We start from the raw sequence: 16,269 nt of genomic DNA, 5'->3' as shown, positions 1-16,269 counted from the left end.
TCAATAAATCTCATAGGCCAGGCACTGTGAATACAGAATGGGCAAGACAGATGAGATTCCTGCCCTCATGGGGCCTATATTTTAGTCAGGGGACATTACGCACAAATGTGAGGGTGCTTTTTTAGACCAAGTGGCCGGGGAAGGCCTCTGAGAGGAGGTAATGTTTTGACCAGAAAGCTAAAGAAAATGAAGGATGGAATCTTGATTGGATATGGGGAAAAAGCTGGGGAAAAAGCATGTCAGTCAGAGGCCCTGGGTGGAAATGAGCTTGGATATGTTTGAAGATCAGCAAGAAAGCCAGCACACTAGATGAAAGTAAGCAAATGTAAACAGAGGTAGGAGATAAAATGTGACATAGACAGGACCTCATAGGCCATGCCAAGAAATATGGATTTTGTTGAGTGGGAGAGGATTTCATTAGTTTTAAGCAGATGAATGACAATGATCTGATGTGTGCTTTCTAAAAGTCACGTGGTTGCTATGAGGGAGATGAATTGGTGGGAGCAAGAGCAAAAGCAAGAAGTAGTCTAGGATCTAAGATCTAGGTAGAAGACCAATAGTGGCTTAGACTAGAGTTGTAGCAGTGAGCTGGTAAAAACCGGTGGTTAGACTTGGGACATCATATGTAAGTGGAGCCACACTGGCTGAAGGATGTACTAGATGTGCTGTCTGACAGGAGAATCAAGCACGATGCCTAGATTTTGATCCAAGCAACTGAATAAATGGTCGAGCCTCATACTCATGACATTTGGAAGGGTGGGAGAGGGATGGTTTGGGAGGAAGGGGCATCAAGAGTTCTGTTGAGACACTGAAGTTTGATACCTTTTAGAGATCTAAGTAGGGAAGCTGATCAGGCATATTTTTGAAAGTGTGAGGGGAAAAGTCAGGCCTAGAGATATAAATTGGGGATAAAGTCATGGGACTGGCTGTAGGGAAAAGAAGAGGTTGGAGGTCTGACTCTGAGGCACATATGAAACTAGAGGCTGGAAAGAAGAGGAACACCCAGAGAGGTGGACGGCACTCTGGGAATACACGGTGACCAGAGAGCCAAGAGGAGACAGTGTTTCGAGAAGGAGGGAGCAAATCAACAGTGTCAATGGCTGAGGTAGAAAACTGTGAACTCCTTGGATTTGTCTGATAGAGGCTGCTGGTGACCTTGACAAGAGGAAGAGCAGGCTGGAAAGGCCCCCAGGGAGAACACAGGGTGAGGTAAGCGGAGACAGCAGCACGTTTTCAGGCACTGTGCAGATACATGAAGCAGTCGCGAAGGCTAAGCGTGGGGCCTCTGGAGGGCATCTTGAGTCTTGATGGTAGTTATAACACATTCATAATCTGTTAAATTAATGACCTTGTATGAGCTCTAAAGTTTTGTCTTTTCATCTATGAAAATGGAAATAAAAGAAATTAGTTGAACTGGCTATAACTAATGTTTGAAACATGGATTTTTCTTCTACACACATTTGAAAAAAATTTTAAAGTTTATTTATTTTTGAGAGAGAGAGCTGGGGAGGGGCAGAGAGAGAGGGAGACACAGAGTCTGAAGCAGGCTCCAGGCTCCGAGCTGTCAGCACAGAGCCCGACGTGGGGCTTGAACAACCACCTCCACGACCCTCCCCTGGTGACACTTACAAATGAGTGTGAGCCTGCATGGTGGTGGTGGGGAAGGGTGCTTCTTTTCTGTCGTCTGCATCCTAGTCTTAACAAATCATATTAAGAATTCCAAAATTTCTTCAGCACCAGAGAAGAAACCGTGACTTCATTTGGAAATAAAACAGAGAACTTTGTTTTCAGGCAGTAAGAGTAACAACAGAAAAGCAAGCTGACCGGCCAGGACTGGGGGTAATGAAGGATCCGGCTTAACCTGTAGAAGTCTCTCTTCGTGAACTAAGGAATTCTTTCTTCCTCTGTTTCTATCTGGTGACACTACTCCAAGCTACAGCAAGAGGGGTTCACTCCAGGTCTCTCAAGTTGAAAATCGGGGTACATTTCTTCATATATATATATATATATACGTATATATATATATAGCGGCTACAGTATTACATACTACTGGTACTAATAAGGGTACCATAATATTTTGAGACCTAATAGTTTTTGTGGGCTAGCCAGGAGCCTGATCACTATGTACATCATTATTTCCATCTAGATTCATTCCAAGTTTCAAACAGATGACCTAAACTTTTAGGAAAAAAATATATGTATATATTGGTTAATTGGGAGTAATTTTGAGTGTGTGTGTGTGTGTGTGTGTGTGTGTGTGTGTGTGTGCCTGTTTCAAAGAGGTTAAGATTTCACGTTTCTCTCTTTGCAGTATGTGGTTCACCTTAAAAGCTTTCCTGAGAGAAATAGCAAATATTATAACTTATGTGCTGAGAGACCAGAAACCCGACGGTATGTATACACTAAAAATAATGGAACACGTTAATCTAGTCTGTGTATTTCTTCATATTCAATCCTTATAAAACACAAATGTAAATAGCATGGATAATTCAAATCTTCCCTCACCAAGCCCATGACTAGCTCTGTAATATGGAGAGAATTTCCCTTGTTTTAAATCACAGGCAGCACATGTGCTCAGCATGGGATACGAAACAGCATAAAGCACATTCTTTGTCCTTGAACAATTTAGTCTTCTGGGAAAGGACATGGGAAATCCTGAAGTAGGGGTAGTAGCTGCTTAATAACACCCCGTGGTATTTTCTCACCAATTATATAAAAGCAACATATCTAAATGAAGAAAAGACCCTGCAATATGTTTTTTACTTTCCTAATTTACAGTGATCGCATTCTCAAAAGCAAAAATTTAGTTACTTGGGAAAACAAGTGAGAACGCATATAAAGGAGGAAAGGGGTTGACTATCTAAATCAGAAACTGTGCTAGTAACTGGCAGAAGTAATATAAATAGCACATAAACATATCTATATATGGATGTTAAAAAAAACCCATTACCTTAAATTCCAAACCAAGGTCTTCATTTCTAACCCTGCCCTGTCTAGACTAGGAACTACTGTTTTCAGCTACGTTCTCAAGATCCACGAGCAGGTTAGTAATTTCCTCTATCAATCAGTCATACCTCTGAGTCGACAGAGTAACCTTCCTGTAACTCTCATAGTGCCACTTACTCTAATAGTCTCATTACCTACAGGATAAACACAAATTACCAAAGTTGGAAATGATGTGAAAATTTTCTAAGCGATGTGTTTAAGTCCCTGTATAAAGTTAGTGAGGGTATGACTAAAACCGGTCTTTTGGCTCCCAAAGCAGCGTGCTTTTCAACACCTGGTCTTCCCTCTCACTGTTTTCAACATCGAAGAGTCTATGAATTGTTATCTTGAGTTTGTTGGGAGTATTTCCATCTGTGTTTTTGGTAAACAAGGGCATAAACCAACCTTTATTCACTTCTCTATTCCTAGTATCTACTGAGGAATAGAGTGGCTAGGATCTAGGTGCTCCATAAATGCTTACTGAACTACACTGAACCAGACATTTCCCATCCTTTTCATCCTCTAAGTCCTAACGAATCCAAGTTTTATCTCTATTAAGAATGATTCTCTGATTATAATTCACAAAGATGGTTCCTACCTGGAATTCACTTGTATATTATGGAGTGTGTGTGTGTATATATATTCATATATATATATATAATATTCTTTGACATATTATATAATATTATGTTTTTTGATATATTATTATTATGGTCTTGGTTTTTCCATTATTATATATGCACAACTTGATTATAAATTCCTTTAAAATTGAATGCTATATTGACTATATTTCTCTTGGAATCAAATCCAGACTCTGCACAACGCACCAAGGAATAAATGCTTTTTAAATCCTACTTTGGCTTCCATAGTAGGTGGCGGGAAAAATGCCCTGACAACCAGCTCTTTGATTCCTATTATTTTCCACCAATTTCATATGTTTGTCTCTAAACATTCATTTAGAACTTGTAACTCTACCTTTATTTGGAGTAAAGGACCAAGAGTTTTTCAAAATCCATTTGAAAACATTGCTGGGAAAGCTGTTTCTTTTCTTTTCTTTTTAATTTTTAATGCTTATTTATTTTGAGAGAGAGAGAGATAAGGAGTGTGAGAGGAGCAGAGAGAGAGGGAGAGAGAGAATCCCACACAGGCTCCACAGTCAGTGCAGAGCCCGATGTGGGGCTGGAACCCACAAACTGTGAGATCACGACCTGAGCTGAAATCAAAGGTTGGACGCTCAACCAACTGAGCCACACAGGCACCCCTGGTAATGCGGCTTCTTGATTTTGGTTACACAGTGGTAATCCAACCACCAGTTCACTAGTTTATATACTTCAGTATAAACTCCAAAATGCCACCTGGGATTTTTTACTATATACTTTTACTGCTAATAAAACCCTCACATCAATTATATAATGAAAAAAATATGTATGTTTGAGACAGGAATAAAGTTAGGAAAAATACAATTCTCAAAAGTACTCCTAACCTGCCTGAAATCTCGTACATACTTTTCTACATTCTAGTATTTTTGTTCAGTGATGTAACTTAAATTATCTCTTACACTTTGTTCATAGATGGTATGTACCCATCTACACAGAACTGCTTAAATGGAGGGGAAAAGAAAACAAATCTGTTATCACAGTGACACCTGCTGGTTTTAGCTATAAATTTTAGATTCCAAGCGAAGGACACATTCTTTAGAATCAAAATTTTGCTTAATAAAATTAAACATTAATGTTTTCCATTTTAAGAAATTGTTTGACATATAATTAATTTTTAAAACAATTTCATTTAATATTCAATTGACATCTTTAAAATTTTTGTGATGGTGATCTCACTGTAAGTTTATAAACTATTTCCTTAAAAAAGATACATTTCCAAAAAAAGCTGTTAATTAAACCTTTCAGAGTACATGAAGTTTTTTTTAAAAAATGGTTTGACTTGTAGCTTTCTTTTCAAATTCTCTAAAAATATATTTCAAGGGAATGCATTATATTAAATCTTAAAAACATTTACAGGATTTTTTTCTTTGGAGAATTATAATTTTAGCAATATAAGCAATTTCATAAAAGTCAAGAATTACATCTATGCAACAGAGAAATTTTTTTAAGTGTTTGTTTTGAGAGAGACAGAGAAAGCAAGAGAGCGAGTATGCATGCATAAGCAGGGGAGGGAGGAGCAGAGAGATAGGGAGAGACAGAAACCCAAACAGGTTCCCTGCAGCCAGCACAGAGCCTGATGTGGGGCTCGAACTCAGGAACTGTGAGATCATAACCCAAGCCAAAACCAAAAATCAGATGCTTAACCGACTGAGCCACCCAGGCACCCTTAGAGAAACTTTTAAACACAATCTAGCTAATCTCATATGTTGACTTCTTTCTATCAGTTTTACTGAGAGACAAATGACATATAACATGGTATTGGTTTAAGGTGTGCCACATGATTTACGTATATGTATCAAAATTGTCACAATAAGTTAACATCCATCACTTCAGTTATGATTTTCTTTTGATGAGAACTTTTAAGGTCTATTCCCTTAACGACTTTCAAATACACAATATAGTTCTATTTATTAGTCCTCATGCTGTACATGACATCCCATGACTGACTTATTTTACGACTGGAAGTTTGTACCTTTGACCCTCTTTGCCCATTTTACTCACTCTCTCCCCACCCTACCCCTCTGGCAACTACCAATCTGTTTCTGTGAGTATGACTTTTTTTTTTTTTTAAGATTCCGCCTATAAGTGAGATCATACAGTATTTGTCTTTCTCTAAGTTGTCTTAGTATAATGCTGTTAAGGCTCGTCCATGTTTTTGCAAGTGACAAGATATTTATGGCTGCTAATTATTCCATTGTGTACATATGTATCACATTTTCTTTATTTGACAGTTCATGGATTTAGGTTGTTTCCATTTCTTGGCTACTGTAAATATTGCAATGAACAGATGGGTGTAGATATCTCTTCCAGATAGTGATAATGTTTGCTTTAAATATATACTCAGATGTGGAATTGCTAGACCCTATGGTAGTTCTAGGTTTAATTTATTGAGGAAACGTCATACTGTTTTCCATAATGGCTGCACCAATTTACATTTCCACTAAGAGTACATAAGGGTTCCCCTTTCTCCACATCCTTGCCAACACTTGTTATTTCTTGTCTTTTTGATAGCAGTCACTCTAATAGGCATGCGGTTATATCTCATTGTGGTTTTGATTTGCATTTCTCTGATTAGTGGTATTGAACACTTCTCTATGTAACTGTTGACCATTTATATGACTTTTTTCAAAAAATGTCTATTCAGTACCTCTGACCATTTTTCAATTAACTATTTGCTTTTATGCTGTTGAGTTGTAGGAGTTCTTTATGTGTTTTGGATATTAACCTATCAGATTTGATTTGCAAATATCTTCTCCCATAGTTTTCACTTTATTGATGTACAGAAATAAGTTTTTTCGTTTAAAGTAGTCCCACTTTTTGTTTTTGGTATCAAATCCAAAAAAATCATCGAATGTCAAAGAACTTAATGCTTTTCTTCTAGGGGTTTTATGGTTATACATTCTTTAATCCATTTTAAATTTTGTGTGTGGTGTAAAATAGTGATCTTCTGCATGTGGCTGTCCAGGTTTTCCAACATTATTTATTGAAGAAACTATCATTCCCCCATTGTATATATATTTTTTAAAGTTTATTTGAGAGAGAGTGTGCATGTGAACAGTGAGGAGAGGAACAGAGGATGGGGGAGAGAATCCCAAGCAGGTTCCACACTCTAAATGCAAAACTGGACACAGGGCTTGATCCCTTATAAACTGCAAGATCATGACCTGGGCCAAAATCAAGAGCCAGATGCTCAACTGAATGAGTCACCCAGGGACCCTCCCCATTGTATATTCTTGACTCTCTCATAAATCAAATGATCATATACGTATGGGTTTATTTCTGGGCTCTATATTGTTTTACTGATTTGTTTTTTTTGCCAACATCAACTGTTTTCATTACTATAGCTTTGTAATATTTTGAAATAAGGAAGCATGGTTCTTCTTTCTCAAGATGGTTTTGGCTATTCACTCTTTTGTGGTTCCATACTGTTTTTAGGATTATTCGAGTTCTGTGAAAAACGCCATTGGACTTTTGTTAGGGACTACACTGAATCTGTAATAACTGCATTGAATTTGGGCAGGACAGACATTTTATAAATTTTATAATTCTTCCATTCCTTGAACACAGAGTATCTTTCCATTTATTTGTGTCTTCTTTAATCTCTCCCATCAACATTTGGTAGCTTTCAATCTTTCACCTCTGGTTAAATTTATTCCTAGGTATTATTTTTGATGCAATTATAAATGGATTTTCTTAATTCCACTTTGATTTCTCTTATTTTTGTTGTTAGTGTATAGAAACAACTGATTTTTGTCTATTGATTTTGTATCCTATAACTTGACTGAATTTGTTGATTAATTCTGTAGTTCTAACATTTTTTGGTGATATCTTCAGTGGTTCTTCTATATATAATATCATGAAAGAAGTGCATTGTCTCTCTCTGCAGATGACATTGACTTCTCTTACAGTCAAACTTTTCACTCATAAATGGTGAGATCTGCTATGAAGTCTAAACTTCTCCATGCCTGCCTGGTCTCAATCAAACTTGATTTTCTTTTTTAAGTTTAAGGGAGGAAAACAATTACTCCTGAGGTATAATGGGAGCCACACATTCATTTTTAGAAAGTGTACCACACTACTGCCCACACTGGCTGCAGAGTGGATTTGCTGGCCAGGAGGGCTCCATGCACTGCACGGGCTGCTCTTACACCCCGTATCCGTCTGCTATTTAAGTAAACGCTGGACCACTGGGCCTGGTGTGGGTTGGCTGTACTCAGTGACCTCAGATCATACAGTGGTCTCTTCCCTAGTGACCCGTATCTTTTAACCTCTGCCACACTCATAACTTTCTATCCTGTGGCACAGCATGAAACAGTAGTGGATACTTTTAGTAATTCAAGAATACCTTAAAATACTGAAGTTTCACATACTAACTTATTAATGTCTGTAGTACATGAAAACAATTTTTTAAAACTACGTCATGGTAAAGAAAAATTGGGGGACACATCTGTACTGTGGATTTTCATGATATTATTTATGGACTATTTTTTAAAAATTAAGTATTATTTATCTAATGTGCTACTGCTGGCTAAATGATGGGTGAGCAAACACTATATTCCCTATATTTCTACCATTTTACTTTTTCTTGAAAAGAACAGTGTGTATGTGTGTCCTGCTTACAAAGATGAAGATTAAATTACATGTAAGGCACTTAAAAGTGCAATGCACACTGTCAGCTATAAGCTATGTTACACGAACATATACTTACCTTAAATTGATTTGGATTATTTCTTCAGAAATAATTATAATCTTGAATGTATGTGAGAATCAGATGTTAGTGTACTTGTTAATGTATTGCTCTTACAGTGCATCACATTTGAAAATCTGTTTCTTTTCTGTTTTTGATGGAACATAAATATAAACATTTCAGAGGTCATGCTGCTTTGTTAATTTTGCCAGACCGGTCACAAGAAAGCACTGTTTTTAGCAATTAAAATTTAAAAACGAGAAGAGGAAGAGCAGGCAGGCAGTGATGTGGGCGACTTTGATCCTCTGGCCATTCTATGACCTTGAATTATACTAAGTCAATAAAATATTAATATCCATATTTACTAACGTTGAAAATTAATGTAATGACTGTAAAATTTTTCAGAAGGACTGAAAATAAACAACTAGAATATACATTTTCTAGAATGACAGCTTCAAATATTTTAACTGAATTAATGTTTAAAATATTTTTTTGGTATTCTTCATCCTGAGATATGGACTTAGAGCCCCAAATTGCAAAAGAGAGCTTTGTAGGGTTCTGTTTCAGGACAGATAGTCACTATGCTAAATTCCAAAGCAATAAAACCCTCTGCTTTTGATTTGCGATGACAACAAGAACACATCAAAACACATGTACATTTAAAAACAGTTGAGAAAGTGAATGGAAGTGTTCAGATGGAAAGCCTGTGTGTGACAGGAGCAAAGAAGACACATTATTGTGTATCATGGAGGTGTTTGTGACTCCTCCAAGTTTTCATGGCCCTTCAGGTTTAATACCACAGATCTAGGACCTCTGTCTACATTATCCATACTATCTACCTGCATATTCACAAACCACAATAATGTCCTGAAAAGAATCCAAAATGATGTATTCAGATAAAAGCTGATGTAGGTTCAGAACAAGATTATACTCTCATTTGTTTTCAGTAGCTCACAAATAGTAAGAAGGAGTCTCCAACAGAGTAATAAAAACAAGTTCGTTTAGAGATAATAAACAATCAAATGAATACTATTTGGTACAATAATTAAAAGAAAAGGTATCCCCTTTTATACCAGAATGTAAACATTTCTTTTGGGGGTAAATTAAAAAAAATTTTTTTTCATGTTTTGAGAGCAAGAGAGAGAGACAGCATGAGCAGGGGAGGGGCAGAGAGAGAGGGAGACACAGAATCCGAAGATAGGCTCCAGGCTCTGAGCTGTCAGCACAGAGCCCGATGCGGGGCTCGAACCCACAAACGGTGAGATCATGACCTGGGCCGAAATCAGATGCTTTACCGACTGAGCCACCCAGGCGCCCAGGGGGTAAATTTTTAAATCATTAAAAAAATATATATTTTTTTAAATTTCATGAGGGAAGAGAGAGAGAGAGAGAGACAAAGAGAATTCTCATGAGAGGGGAAAGACAGAGGGAGAGAAAGAATCCGAAGCAGGGTCTGTGCTGTCAGCATGGAGCCCAATCTGGGGCTGGATCTCAGGAACCAAAATCGCGACCTGAGCTGAGATGGAGAGTTGGACACTTAACCAACTGAGCCACCTAGGTGCCCTTTGGGGGTATATTTAAACATAATAAAGTCAACACGTATTTGTCTAACATGCTATTTCTATACAGAGAAATCTCACTAGATACTGAATATCAAAAACAATGAGAAAAACATTTATTTTTTTAATTCATGGCTGAGTAATGGCAACTTAATGAAAACAATTGAAGGCAAGACAAGAAAAAGTGAAATTCCATAGCATCATTTAGACTGGCAGTTGTAACAGTCCTAAAAACATTTTTCCATCCCTGAACCCTATAAGGTCCCCGGTTTAAAAGGCCATGCCTACATGGAGGACAGGAATTACACAGTTCGGGGCTGTATTAGTCTGCTCTGCCATAACAAAATACTACAAAAGGGTGATTTAAACAAATTTGTTTTCTCACAGTTCTGGAGGTGGAAGTCCAAAATCACAATTCTAGAAAATTCCGCCTCTGGTGAGGCTTGCCGATGGCCATCTTTGTGCTGTGTCCTCTTATGAACTTTTCTGTGTGCAAGTGGAGAGAGAGTGCTCTGTTGTGTCTTCCTCTTTTTATAAGGACATGGTTATGGGATTAGGCTCCTACGCTTAGGACTTCGTTTAACCTTAATTCCCTCTGTGAAGGCCCTATTTCCAAATACAATCACACTGGGGGTTAGGGCTTCAAAATATTAATTTGGCAGGACACAATTCAGGTCACAACAGGGGCTGAGCTGGATGGGCAGTAGACTGGTGACCCCCCAAAGGGTATCAGTCTCCATGAGCAAACCAGGCAATACCTAATGTGCCTTTCTTTACTCCAGGTAGCTTCACGAAGGGGACAAAAGTCTCCTCTGAGAATGGCTTATCACAGCCCAACACTCACACGTTTGAGAATGAGATTCCCACCACTTGTAAGTGCACATGCACATGTGTGTGCATGCACTGAAGGACGGGGGAGAGAGAGGCAGGAAACCCAAGATGAAAAGTGAAGCAGACCATAGGGGAGGGGAAGGAGAAAAAAATAGGAGAGGGAGGGAGGTAAACCTTAAGAGACTCTTAAAAATGGAGAACTGAGGGTTGACAGGAGGTGGGGGAGAGGGGAAAAGGGGTGATGGGCGTGGAGCAGGGCACCTGTGATGAGCACTGGGTGTTACACGGAAACCAACTTGACAACAAAAAGTAAATAAAACTGAAGTGATCCAGGGTTCGTCGTGCCACAAGACACAAACTGGTGGTGCGAGAAAAACAGAAACACTATCTTCTCTATAGGAACATATTTTAAATAAAAATTCCCCAAAATAAAGTTTAGAGGAATATCAACTCACAACTCAAATCACTGATCATATTAATAAGATTGTTTCAGACAAAACAACCTACAACAAATTGTAGATTTAGAATCACAAAAAAGGAGAAAACATGAAATTATCATATATAGAACACAAACATTTACTATGTTTTAAGAAAAGAAAAAGAGAAGGGGCGACTGGCTCAGTCAGGTAAGTGTCCAGCTGACTCTTGACCTCGGCTGGGGTCCTGGTCTCCTGGTTCCTGAGAGAGTCCTGAGTTGGGTTCTGCACTGACAGCACAGAGCCTGCTTGGGACTGGGATTCTCTCTCTCTCTCAAAATAAATAAAATAAACATTAAAAAAAAAAAGGAAAAGAAAAAAGAGGAAATAATGAACTATTCCAAATGACCACGAATGTTTGACAAAAAAAGAAGTAAGACTTTTGGCAAAGAAAAAAGACAATTGTAATTATAAACTCAGTGGGTTAGGGGCTCAGTTGGTTTAGTGTCTGACTCAGTTTTGGCTCAGTTCATGATCCCGGAGTCATGAGATCGAGCCCCACTTTGGGCTTTGTGCTGAGCATGGAGCCTGCTTAAGATTCTCTCTCTCTTTCTCTGCCACTCTCCCTTGCTCTAAGTAAATACTTTTTTTAAAACTTAAAAAACACTCAATAGGTTATAAATAGGTTAGAGATGGCAAGAACACTGAATTAGGGAACTGGAAAATAGAGTTAAAGAAATATCCAAAATCCAACACACTGCAGACAAGAGACAGAAAATATGAAACAGATACAAAAGGGATACAAAAAACAGTGTGATGGTAAAACATACATGTAATCTGACTTCCTAAATGAGAGCACTGAGAGAATGAGCACTATGCAGTATTTAAAGAGATAGTGGTTGAGAAAGCTCAATTAATTTGAATAGAATGATAAAAAATAATTTTAAAAAAGTCAAAAATACTGGGACTAAAATAAAAAAGGAAATAGGTGGACACATTGTATTATAATGACTTTCCTTGTAAAACCCAAAGATACACTGTAAAGAATCTGAGAGAGAAGACAGACAAGCTTCAAAGGAGTACCGACCAGACTCTGTGATTTCAGTAGCAACAATGGATGCAAGATCATGAAAGAATATCATTAAATACTGAAAGAAAATAATCATCAATCTAGAACTGTAGAGCCAGCTAACTTTCAAGGATAATAAAATGATATACCTGTGGATAAATCTAAATAAATAATGACTATATAAAATAAAATAGCTATTTTTGGGGTTAAACTGAGAAAAAATTAAAATTCTAGAAACTAATTGAGGGAATCAAACTTTGTTCAAAAATCGCTGGTGTTTAAGAAGATAGGAAAGATAATAACTTTGGATTTTGTTAACTATGCAGGTTAAATTTCTTGGTAAGCACTAAAAGTTAAAAATTGAGTTTTACCTTAAATTTTTTTACGTTCATCATTGAGAAAGTGAGAGAGAGAGAAAGCACAAGTGAGGGAGGGACACAAAGAAGTGGAGACAGAATCCCAAGCAGGCTCTGCACCATCAGATCAGAGGTTGATGTGGGGCTTGAACTCACGAAATGTGAGATCATGACCTGAGCAAGATCAAGAGTTGGATGCTTAACAGACTGCCATCCAGGTGCCCCAAATTTTACCTTCTTAAACAAGTAGAAGGAATGTAAATAGAAAAAGAAAAAAGGCTCAAGCAATTAAGCATCTGACTTTGGTTCAGGTTGTGATCTTATGGTTCATGAGTTTGAGCCCCACATTGGGTGCTGTGCTGACAGCTCAGAACCTGGAGCCTGCTTCAGATTCTCTCATTCTCTCTCTCTCTCTCTCTCTATCTCTCTCTCCCCCTCCCTCCCTCTCTCTCTCTCTCTCTCTCTCTCCCCCTCCACCCCCACCCCACTCTCACTCTGTCTCTCAAAAATAAATAAATATAAAAAAAAAAGAAAAAGAAAAAGAAAACAAAACCCAATCTAAGAGAAGGCAAAAAACAAAACAAAACCACCAACGAAACCTGGGCAGTGAGGAAACAGAAAAAGCACAAAAGAGGAGATAAATGAATCCTAAAGATTAGTAGTTTCAACAAATTTAAGTGGAGTAAACCCTCCAGTTAAAAGATAATCAGATAAAAAAAAATCCAGTTGGAATTTTTCAGTTAAAATACATAGGTTTAAAAGCAATACAAAATGAAATAAAAAACATTACTAGAAATAGAAGCTACACTATAAATGTAAGATTCAATTCTAAGCTTTGAAGACAAGAAAACACTAAACTTGTATGTACCTAATAAGAAAGTTTAAAAATACAGAAAACAAAAATTGACAGAATGACAGGAAGAATTAGAAAATCTACTAGATTAGGAAATTCCTACTAGAGTAGGAAATTTCAACATATCTCAGAATCTGAGGGATCACTGAGAAGGAAAACAACACTAAAACAGAGATAATTTGAATACCGCTCTAAGTTTGGTTTAATGGATACCCAGTAACTAGAAACAGCATATGTTTAAGCAATACTAAAACACAAAAATTAACAATATTTTAGGTCATAAAGCAAATACGTTTCAATGTTATCAGTAGGATACCAACCCATTCCCTAGCCATAATCCAGTTACAGCATAAATCCATCATAGGAACAATTTGAAACTCTACAGATTATGAAGCGAAAAACTATCCACAAATATGTAGGTCAAAAAAAGAAATCATGAGAAGAAAGAAATAGTAAATACTTAGACCTTAAAAGACAAATATGCTATAGCACTTTGAAAGAACATTACTTCATTTGATCATTATAAAATAATCCTATGAGCTACACAGAACTCATATTACCTCTGCTCAACCACATAAACAGCAGAAATGTTGTAAATTAATTTTTATATGTAAATATCAAAAGTGCTTTGGAAACTGAAATATAAGTGAAAATATTAAGGGGAAGGCAAACCAACTATCTCTTTTACACACTCTGTTGAATAGCTCACACACAGAAAGAATGTACTATCTCAACGCTGAAAGCTCAAGATGCCCACCAATTCACTTTGGTTTAAGAAGTCCTTTAGACCCTTAGGTAAAACATACAAACTTACGTATTTACTATTCATATGAGATGAACGACACTTTCAGAAGCCTCGCCGCACGAGTGGCAGAGCCAGAGGTAAGGGTCCTGACGTCGTGGTTGTAGCATCTGTTCAAATGGTGCTCAGGCAATTACCAGCATTCCAAAACCTGCCTACAGTACAAAGGGCATTTTCATTTCAGGTTCCCCTCCGTTTTCATGTGCGGGCTATTTTTGGAAGTGTGGTTTTATTTTTTTCCGTGCACTGAGAGAGAATTAAGAAAATTCCAACATGCCTTTGTGTCAGCAAGTGCTCCTTTCAGTCCAGGTACCAGCGAGTGATTGATGGGCCTGTCAGGCCCACAGTAGCGGACAGAGAAAGCTGGCAGAAGTTCAGTGTTATTGAAAGAAATCTCAAATACTTATTTCATCTCCTCTATTAACTTTAATCACATTTTCAACATGGAGCCAAGAATGAAGCTTTGACAGTAAGCCATAAATTCACACAAGCAAGCATTGTCGCTTCTCTGCAGTAGCAACACGGAGATAACACAAGGGAGTTGGGTATTTTCTTTCCTGCGCCTTTCTTTACTGAAGAGCACTAGGAGACTATTTGAAAGATTTACCTATACCTCAAACTCATTTGCCATAAATCTCAAGAAATTATTGCATTTAAGTTTGCTTGGTTTATGGCAAATAAAAAATCAACTTAGTTCCTCAATTAGACCGTTAAAAGCAGGTTTTTTTTAAAGATCACAGTGATGACAGAATTGGTACATGTTTCATCATAATACACCTGCTTATGAGAACAGACGCTAAACACTAAAAAAGGATTTGCATTTAACATGGATCATTTGCTATGTGGCCAAACACTTCTGGTTTATTCAGAGCCAGAGTCTTTATATGGTTCCAGAGGGACTCCTTGGCAGATTTTGCCGATTACTCATTAAACAGTTGAAACGTGTATAGACATTATTTATCTTACAAAGCTTACCCACGGCAAAACAGACACAAAAATGAGGTACATGAGGTAAATACTACAGACAAGATCATGGTTCTTGGAAAGGCTAAAAGTCAAATATATTTTTGGTAAGCTTTTCCTTCTAAGCATGTCTTAAAAGTTGAAAATACTAAGTGCTGGAAGGCCACAAAGCTTGACAAGTGTGTCTTGTCACTCAGCGACACACACAGCATTATGCTGTACTGCACAGTCTGTAACTGCCCAGCAGGCAGCTCAAAGACCAAGGCGGCCATCTCTGCCTCAGCAGAGACAAGGTCTTGACTCTCTCCTTTTTCAATATGACCTCTTCTCCAAAGACAGTGGTTTTTGTCTACACTGCTCATGGAATAACACTGTATACATTCTTCCAATAGGCCAAGGACGTTAGGATAGGCAGCTATTATATCTGCCTTCTAAGCCAAATAACTACTATTCACGCTGTGTGAGAATGAATTCTTGTTCTAAAAAGTCTGTACTTACAGTTCTCTGAGAGAACCAATGGGAAGAACACCTAATTCTGATTAACAAAAAACAAACTTACGCCATTTTTCCTGCTACTCCTCCCCATTCAAATCATCATATACAGGCACTTAAAACTGGAAAGATGTGGCTGTCTTCTTCTATTAAACACTTTTCTTTCTTCTAATGTAAGAGTGCCACTGAATATATTGCTAAGCTTGAAGCAGAGGCTAAATGGTTTGGTGGGAACAGTTTTTTGAGGGGGGGGAGTCAATGTTTCCTTCTTACTTTGTCGCTCTTGTGGTTAAACTTCTTAAAAGGTTGAAAATTTTGCTAGGTCCTTCTCCATCTCGGCGTATTGCTCTTTAAGTCTCTCCATGGCTTTTCTGTGTTCCTCATCCACTTCAGCCTGTTTGCTGTGCTGTTCTTTCATGAAATCTTCCCACTGGATTATACGCTGTTTTTCACTAGCTATTAAATGGTCATTAAGAATCTGAGAAAAGAAATTTGAAAGTCACATGACATTTTCCAGACAATTATTCCTCTATGCAGAGGAGACCAACGTAACTTTGATATTTGGTTACCACAGCAATCAGCTTGAAAGTTACAATG

General features: G+C 37.6%; 1 protein-coding gene across 3 annotated transcripts in view; it reads right to left on the bottom strand.

Annotated features, from left to right (window-relative positions):
- BLOC1S5 (biogenesis of lysosomal organelles complex 1 subunit 5) overlaps positions 1–16,269 on the bottom strand; it is a 71,446-nt gene that overhangs the window by 16,061 nt on the left and 39,116 nt on the right. Inside the window, exons 5-6 of one of the 3 annotated variants that reach the window (XR_003910430.1) lie at positions 15,946–16,150; positions 14,230–14,372 (exon numbers count right to left, since the gene is read on the bottom strand). Coding sequence is in view for 2 of the 3 variants with exons in the window: in XM_029943405.1 (XP_029799265.1) it covers positions 15,971–16,150 (180 nt within the window). In the remaining variant the exon portion in view is untranslated. Of the gene's footprint in view, positions 1–13,590; positions 14,373–14,623; positions 16,151–16,269 lie in introns of those variants that run through there. The other 2 variants (XM_029943405.1, XM_029943404.1) reach the window with 2 other exon arrangements.

This window comes from Suricata suricatta, chromosome 7 (assembly GCF_006229205.1).
Source record: "Suricata suricatta isolate VVHF042 chromosome 7, meerkat_22Aug2017_6uvM2_HiC, whole genome shotgun sequence".
NCBI lineage: Eukaryota > Metazoa > Chordata > Mammalia > Carnivora > Herpestidae > Suricata > Suricata suricatta.
Note: the sequence above shows the minus strand (reverse complement) of the source record. Positions and strands in the feature narration are given on the sequence as shown.